Source organism: Conger conger, chromosome 8, assembly GCF_963514075.1.
Source record: "Conger conger chromosome 8, fConCon1.1, whole genome shotgun sequence".
Classification (NCBI taxonomy): domain Eukaryota; kingdom Metazoa; phylum Chordata; class Actinopteri; order Anguilliformes; family Congridae; genus Conger; species Conger conger.
Window position 1 is genome coordinate 23,430,222 of NC_083767.1, and position 8,690 is coordinate 23,438,911.

The 8,690-nt window shown below is 38.3% G+C and overlaps 1 protein-coding gene across 1 annotated transcript; it reads right to left on the reverse strand.

Moving 5' to 3' along the window:
• Positions 1–3,267: 3,267 nt before the first annotated feature.
• On the reverse strand, positions 3,268–6,055 carry lbx2 (ladybird homeobox 2). Its single transcript, XM_061253018.1, has 2 exons — positions 5,426–6,055; positions 3,268–4,349 (listed from the first exon to the last, which is right to left on the reverse strand). Exons 1-2 carry the CDS (start codon positions 5,748–5,750, stop codon positions 3,889–3,891), a joined length of 786 nt encoding a protein of 261 aa, XP_061109002.1. The 5' UTR covers positions 5,751–6,055; the 3' UTR covers positions 3,268–3,888.
• Positions 6,056–8,690: the final 2,635 nt, after the last annotated feature.

Genomic DNA, 8,690 nt, shown 5'->3' on the forward strand with positions numbered 1-8,690 from the left:
GGGTGGCAAATATGTAAATAAATAATAAAGGGGCAATGGTCCACATAATCAAAACAGTTGGGAAAAAATGGTAGGCAGTTTTGAGGCTGGATAATTAATCACTAGTTAAGCCAAATTAATGCCAACAAGAGATGATGTCAGGAAAGCGGCGGTGCAATTAGCCATCCAGAAAATTAGGTTTTCATATAGGAAACCGGAATAAAAGGGAATGTTTCAGGGATGGCACACGTAACGATTGCAGCCGAATGTTCCGGTATGGATATTCAAGTTTTGTGTTTGTATTGTGTTTTCTGTTCATTTTCTAAAGATAAGACACGCAGCGAGATGTACTGTATGTTCTATACAGATGATTGACTGGTTGTGGAAGAATCAGCGCAAAATAATATGTAGGGCATCGCGGTTTCAAGATGAATAACACCAAAGGGAATTTTAATCTGTTTGAGTCATTTTTATGCATAAAGGAGACTATCATTATCAACTGGGATCTCTTTTTGAAGTGCTAAAACAGGTGGTATTGCCACAAGAAAACAACGTAAACCTATACCGTGCTTAAATGCTTATATTTATATTTTAATGCCTAATGGTGTACATTATTAATTCATGGAAATGTATTAATAGTGATAAACTCAAGGCCGATAGGCCTACTGGTGAACACAAATTATGAGTGCAACGTGACGCGTCGTATAAATGGACATTTTAGCAGAAAATATTATCTAGCTATAGATTAATGTTAAATGTTCTTGATTTATACTCCAAACGCCAAATGAACGCATTGGAAAGCAGGTAGCATTGTAAGCATATTTATTATTGTCATAATGATGCTGCTGCCACTATCTACTGCTAAGTAATAATAATAATAATAATAATAATAATAATAATAATAATAATAATAATAATATTACTTATTATAAGAGGTATAATTAGAATACTAATAATACTGATCATCATAAGAATAAAAATAATGAATGGATGATAAATATATATTATATTTTTTGTTTAAAATAGTGCATAGCCTACTGCAAGTAAATTCAATACCAGTGATATGTTCATACTTGTAAGACTGTAGGTATTTGATTGATAGCTAGTCTTTAGATTAAATAATTGACTTGCCAAAAACGTGCCATCTGCAGGCTTTCATTTCCATTTATCACTGCAGCCGGGAAAGTAGTTACGTGATGCGAGTTTTAAATATCTGCGCTTCTTTCTAAAACAAAATTTAGCGGGGCGGGGGAAGGGGGGCCTTTTAGGCAAGCAATGCGTTACAGTGTACAGTATGCTGTGGAAATACGATGATGACAATAATTATGACTTTTTTGATAAATATTCCCAAAAGCATATTCATATTTGGATTAGCCTTTTTCTTGAAGTATTACAGATATGTTTTAATCGCAATGGTAGCAATAAATAAACAAACAAACACTTGGTCTGTGGTAATATTATGTCTACTTGGTCCACTTATTCCAAACACACACGCCCTTACAGTAGGCCTATACAGTGAAAGCACGTGGCCTGAATGGATACAAAAAAATAATTCAAATACACACATGCCTAATACATGAGCACCCTACAGTGGGTTGCATTTGCTTTTGAGCTTGACATAACATTGACACTGCCTTTGCACTTGGGGGGGGGGGGGGGGGGGGAGATCGTAGAATATCCAGTGCTATCAGTGTTGAGGTAACACTGACGATTTTATTGTTTATGCCTACCGTAACAAAAAAGAAGAAGCAATAGCCTACTGATTTAAGTGTAAATCGTCTCCCAGCGTTACAACGAAAGTGAACTTTTTCCTGTTCCAGCACGTGAACACATAAAGCAGTGAAAGTGTAATTAAGGAGACTTACAGCTGCGCTAAAGAATGTGATATGTCCATAAAGCATAGCCTACCAAGTAGGTTCAGGAGGTCCTTATAAAGTAACAAAATAGACCAGACTTAAAATAGTGTTGACTACTCTTAGAAAATAGGCATAGGCTACACAACGAATTATGAAATCAATTAAACAGAAAGGTTAACGCAAAACGAAACATTATTGTATCTACTGTTAGTTCTGCTTAAATTCAACATGATGTCTTTATGGATTATTATGAGACCTGAAGATCCATTGTTTTAATTTACTGAATTCTCGGAGACTGTAAAAGTTTTAAATGTAGTTCGTTTTTGGTAAGTGATGCTTTTGTGTAAAACTAGTAGAACTAGTACGTTATCAAGTGTTACAGAATGAAAAACGCATTTAAAAACGCTAACAACTGATTTGACCTCGAAACTAATATATTTTTTAAAGGAATAGTGGAAAAATTAAACTGAAAGAAACAGCGACTTTACATTTTGCAAGGTTCCTGGCAAGTCACTGGACCCGTTTCACAATGCAACAATAAAAATCTACTTGACTTTTCAACCCCTCGGCAATTCCAGGCGACTGCGTCAATTGTGTGCGCCACAGACCAGTATTTCTCCCTCGTCGAAACAGCTTTCCTTGATCTGGTTAAGTGTTACAAATGGCCCGAGAGATGTGCCAACAGACCGCAGGCTTGGACAACAAGGACGCAGGGAGAAAGGCAGCAGCCCTCCTCTTTCGGCCAGGCTCCTATTGAGCTGTATTCATTAGTAACCCCTTGCTAATCAATTGCTATTCATGGGCGTTTTTCTTAACACAAACATTAAAAGAGGCACAGATGCGTGGCAGTATTGCTGACGGCTCACTGAAACTGTTTAAGTACGGAGAGGCGGGTTAAACTAATCAATCACACTGACTAGTCTGTCCTGCAGAAAATTCTGAAACCATATGGTATCGGGGTGCTCACGACCTTTCTTATGCCAGTCCCGAGTCCGAACTTCCTTGTGTCTACTGTTTTGAAAAGAAGCGAAATGCGGTAGACGAACGAGTATTACCACTGATTTAAGCTTCAGCCACATAACACTTAAAGTGAATGTTGCCTATGGTTTGTATGGTACGCTGAAACTCGGCTGCAAATCTTCTTGTAAAAATACATTGAGAAGATGTTCAATCCTAAGTATATCATACGAAAGGGTTTCTCGAAAAGAGATTTTTTATGGGGATCCAAACAACCAAACAATATCCAACCTAGGCAATACGGTGACGAAATATAAGATACACACAGCCTGATAACACATCTAAATGCGCACGTAGCAAAGACAGCATATGACGTCAAATCTCATATTCCTTTATTTACATAGATGATGATTAAATAGAATGTTACAATAAATTTACCATAAGGTGTATCTAATTTTATTGGAAGTATGTACACAGCTGTTTGACGATAGGTGCTTTGTTGCAGATTTTTCATGTATCAGTAGAATCTGCCATACTGACGACACGTTTATGAGGTCAAAAACACTTGTTGGTATGCAAATTATTGTAAATAAAACCTAAACATGTGGGCACACGTGTTACACCAAAACAAAATATCGACAATCCATAATTTAAATTTGTTTTTGTCTACTCGTCCGAACATGAGAAAAATACTGTAGACCTACGTTTCCTTAGCAGCTATGAAAGAAGTGTGTAATCAATGATTTATAAAAAACAAAACACAAATTGCACGACTTTCCCATGAACTTTGTAAAATAAACGTCAACCTATATACATTGGCATACTTTGCGGTCTTGATCCTGTACCATAAACCACAGATAATTTTTCAAAATTGTATTGAAAAAAGGCTTGCATTTTCATTCCTCATACTATGTTGCAGCTAATGAAGAAATATCTCGATATCTATAAACGTCAATTTCAAGCTGTCTCAATCTGAAAGACACTGTCTCTTTAATAAATAAAATAGAAAAAAGAAAGAAAAAAACATTCGTTTTACATTGAGTTTCCCTTGTCCGTGTGCAGATGAAAAGCATCCCTCCAAAAATTCGGGTTACTTTTAATCGTCCACTTCAATTTCTTCGTCTTCTTCAGAAAATTCGTCCGTGGTTTGGTCTCTAGATGAGGCAGGAGACTGGGGAAAGACCCCGTGACCTTGGGAGGACGGAGAAATACTGGGTGATATAACCCCCGAACTTCCTTGGGGGTCGTCAATGTCTTCCATGGTAACCAACTTCTGGAGCGTTTGCGGGGGTATTTTCTTCAGCGACTCTACGTCCGCCTTCATCTCCTCCAAGTCTCTCTTGAGCTTGGCCCGTCTATTCTGGAACCAGGTGATGACCTGGGCATTCGTAAGGCCCAGCTGTTGTGCTATCTGGTCTCTGTCTGCTGGTGACAAATATTTTTGGTACAAAAACCGCTTCTCCAGTTCATATATTTGATGGTTCGTAAAGGCTGTGCGAGACTTCCTCCTCTTCTTCGAGGCCTGTCTCTGACCAAACGCATTCAGATGCTCGCGACCTTCAATGGAAAGAAATGCAATAATTACGCTTCAGAAAATTCGTATAATAAGTTTGTTGAATTCCTCAGAAATGTATCGCCTCAAAAGTAGAAGGCTTTAGACAAAATAGTAAAAAAAAAAAATTTTAAATAAAGAAAAGAGAAGCTAATTTCAAAGTTCATTCAAGTTTTTTTTACGTATATAGATTAGTTACTTTGTCATAATAATCGTATAGGCCAAGGCCCAATTTCCAACATAGACAGGCTATAGAAAGCAGTTCATAAAAACTTGCATTACAGTTGTGTTTTGCGGTCACTCTTATCCAGAGCCACTTAATGGACCAAATGGAAAACTAACCCATCACGCACCTTGAAACAAAATAACTTTGACTGGTTTTCAAAGCATTTTTACTTCTATGCGTATCCAGGGGAACACCCTGCTTCTGACCCTGCTATGCATGTGTAAAATATATTCAGACTAAAAGCATAAAAACGATCAAAATGGGTTTCTGCGTGTCTCGTGGTTCTTTCTACACACAGCCTATAGTGATTACATTTATAATACAACTGTATAGTCTATACTGCATTTACACAAATCCTCAAACTATCTATTGTAATGACAACACATATTTTTACAGAATTCGACTTGACCCCGTAGGCGAGGAAGCTGTATAATCATTTACGAATTTAAAGTCCAGCTAAATAATTAACACATCAAAAGTGACACTAAAACTCACATATGCTACTCCAAAGAACGCTGGTGTGGTGACATCCCCCTTGTTAGTGAGTTTTTGTTTTCAGTCAGATGCCTTGTTAAACATTACATCGCATGTAGTTGCACGCTTTATATCCTGATTATAATGTAGTGATGTTAATTACCAATCATAAACACCTCCGCAGTATGCTGCAGTGTATTTTTACATGTAAAGGACCATTGCGGATTTTTATTAATATCCTGTACATTTAATTTATTTATTTATTGGTTATTCCATTGCAGTTTGCTGAATGTAATTTCAGGTTACGTGCACAACAAGAAAATATTGTAAACTGAATCAAATGTGTGTGAGTGGGATCGAAAGTAAATTACAAATGAATACCTTCAGCTGCTTGGATTACGCTGACTTCCAAACCTTTAAAAGTTTTGCTGGCAAGTTCCTCCAATGCGCAGAGGGGGGAGGACGGAGTGGTAATACCGTTCCTGACTGCGTTCGAGGCAGTCACTTTCTCCAAAACCCTCGGCGGACAGAGGGTGGCAACGGACTTCTTTATGGACGGCTTGTTTAAAATATCCTCAATGCTGAACGGGGTGAGGGGCTTGTTGGAGTTAGCGGGTGGTGGAAGCTGATCAAGCGGACCCCGTCTCCGCTCCTCACCACTGGATTGCAATGCGGAGCCTGCCTTCATGTCTGTACTGGAGGTCATCGCAGTCCCACGAAACGTTTACCAGTAATATCGGCAGATTATGTTTCATTCAAAGGGTCATCGAAACTTCCAGGGTTGTTGTCGTTTTATTTTGCTTCGTTTCTCTGCCGTGGTGTACTTTACAGATACACTTCAAAACCTATCTTGCCTGAAACGTTTTTCCAAAATAGTCATGCTGCGTCGAGGGCTGTTGTTTCATGGACGACAGAATTGTATTCCCTTTAAGAAAGTCAAGGTCCTTCTGAGAGCCTCCATGGAGATCTTTAGAAAGTATAACGGCTCTGCCCGGGGGCTGATTTGCTACAACGAGAAAAAAAACGGTCTCAAGGAATAAGGAAAGCAAGGAACTGCTAACGAGTTATTGTTGATTGGGCGAAGATCAATTAGAAAAACACTACACTGCTTACTGACCCGGCGCTGAGCCTTAAAGGGCCAGACCACATTAATTAATTGGACGCGAGAATAGGAGGAGTTTCCCTCTGTTACCAGAGAGAGAGAGAGAGGGGTGGTCCAAGGCTTATGTATTTGCCTTTCTTCGCCTCACTTAGTAGCCTAAAACCACGTGTTCTCCATGCTTATTTAATGGAAAGATAGCTGAAGTTTAATCTGAACTATTTCTGTAGTAGCAACCACGTCGTAGCAATTCTACTCGGGACGCACCTTTAAAGCATTGGCGCGGTACCATACTGTGCACACGTTTAAAATACTAGTGCACAATTCCATTAACCTCATTTTATTGTATAGATATCACTAATGGTCGTGATCGGCTAAGTGCGTAAGGGCTATACCGTCAGGAATATGAATGTCGTATAATATGCCACTGACACTGACAAGCCTATATTTACAAATGCAATTTTGAAATTATCTACATACAGAATGAGAACGTGCAAAGATTATGATAATGATGGTTATTGTTATTGTTATCGTTGTCTTTGTTTTTCCTGTGTCGTTCGATTATTATCATCTCATATGGCAGTGAACTCCCTGACATGAAAAGCACCGTCAGATCTGCTGAAGTATGTAAAGCGCTCCATTCATAGAACAGCTGTTTTGAGCGTGTCTATCAAGCCTTTCACAGTGCAGGACAAGTGTTTCAGGCAGAAACTTTAATTTTTTCTCTCTTGAAGTAGGCTTAGGAAAGCATTTCAATAATGTTTTGCCTCTACCATCTGCGGACCGAACGAAATTGGGATGGAGAAACTCGGGCAATTTCAACCAGATGAAACCCAAATTCTTGGCGGGTTAAATTTATTGGCTCTTCTTTTTTCCTAATGCACCATAAAAAGCCAGGGAGACAACCTGGAAGTGATTATCAGAAAAAAGGGAGATTTCTGTGTGGTTTTGAGTTACACCAGAATGAAGCGCCATAAAATGTCGAACAAATAACTCACTGACCTTAGCTAATACAGCGTTTTCGTCCATATTTCCACTCATGTTTGAGAGCGTCCGCAGGTTAAGCAAGTAACGAGAACTAATTTTCACGGCCCTTTGTCCTTCCCGCATCGCAACTGATGTAAATTTAAATAAAAATGCTGTAGAGGGGGCTGTTCGTAATCATAAGTGAAAGGAAGAGAGGCGAATTCCGTTGGAGACAGAGGAGCAGGTAGGTACCTTTTAAAAAAAGAGAAAATATAAATGGCGAATATTGCAAAAAATATTTTATAAAACCAAAAGGAAGGCAAAATGTTAAGTAATATTTAAACATAGGGTATTGGCTGTGTTAACTTGCCACCACCATACATGTCATTGTTTAATTGCTATCAATAGCGGCATATCTCCCTGTGATAGAAGACCCTAGGATGCTGAAAATGATGACGAAAATGATGATGGTGATGATGATGACGACGGTGTCATATTTAAGTCTGCAGGAATGTGTCACTGTCAGCCTTTAAACAATAGACATGAATGTCATTATCAATTAATATGCCTCCTACATTTTGCGTTCATTTTAATCAGACATAATTGTATGTACAGCTCTATTGTATGACATGCATACAAAATTAACGCGTAATAAAATGTTACGACTGTGTGGCATGTGCTACTGCCCAGGTGCTCGATTCGTTTCTGGCCTATTTATTACCGTTTTTGTTTTTGAGTGAACTTGTGTTGTGAGATATAAAATGTTTCAGTATTGGGAATAGTGCCGTGGGTGGTTTCCGTCGTTTCCACGTGGATGCCCTAAAATGAAATTATATGCGGTATTCTTTATCATAACATGTTCTCAAAATAAAGAGAATCCTCAGTAATACAAATGTAGGAGGTATGTAGGCCTACTTAAAAACACGAATACAAGAATACAATTTTTGACACGTTAGAAAAACTAAAACATACACACACTTGAATTTGTATTATTATTACTACTACTACTACTACTACTACTACTACTACTACTACTACTACTACTAGTAGTAGTAGTATTAACAATAACAATTCTACTGACTTGAAATAGGCTACATTAATGAAGTTGAAAGCTCTACTGGAATACATAAGTTCTAGAATGTGTTTTCTCTTATAAGTCTGAGTCGCCAGCAAATGTGGTAATTGCTCGTTTACTTTGTCATTTTCGGGATTTCTTTGATTAATTATTCATAACACAAGCGCTCTCTTGACACCTGATGGAAAGATTTACAAATCAGGGGTGGCAATGTTCGGGCTAATTCTTCCCGCCTTTGTTGAGCATGTCAACCCATGTGAATTATTTTCAATTGTAGATCGGTTCAGTTGGCCAAGGTGAGAATAGAAAGGAGACTGTCTGGATTTGATGCGTTTAATAATCGATCGGAATGATAGATGTCTCTTTTACACGAACCATTAGCGATGAATGGACTCCTTACAGAAAAATCACATTGTCCTTGCCAAAAACACCATATGGTGACATTCGTGTAGGGACAAAACGGGGCAAAATAGCACAGGACTTATTAAAACAGCACGAGATTATAT

Excerpts from the sequence above, each read along its gene's own strand:
- lbx2 (XM_061253018.1), bottom strand. The coding sequence starts at position 5,750 with ATGACCTCCAGTACAGACATGAAGGCAGGCTCCGCATTGCAATCCAGT. Across the intron at positions 4,350-5,425 it reads CGTAATCCAAGCAGCTGAAG|GTCGCGAGCATCTGAATGCG; the intron begins GTATTCATTTGT and ends TTTCCATTGAAG.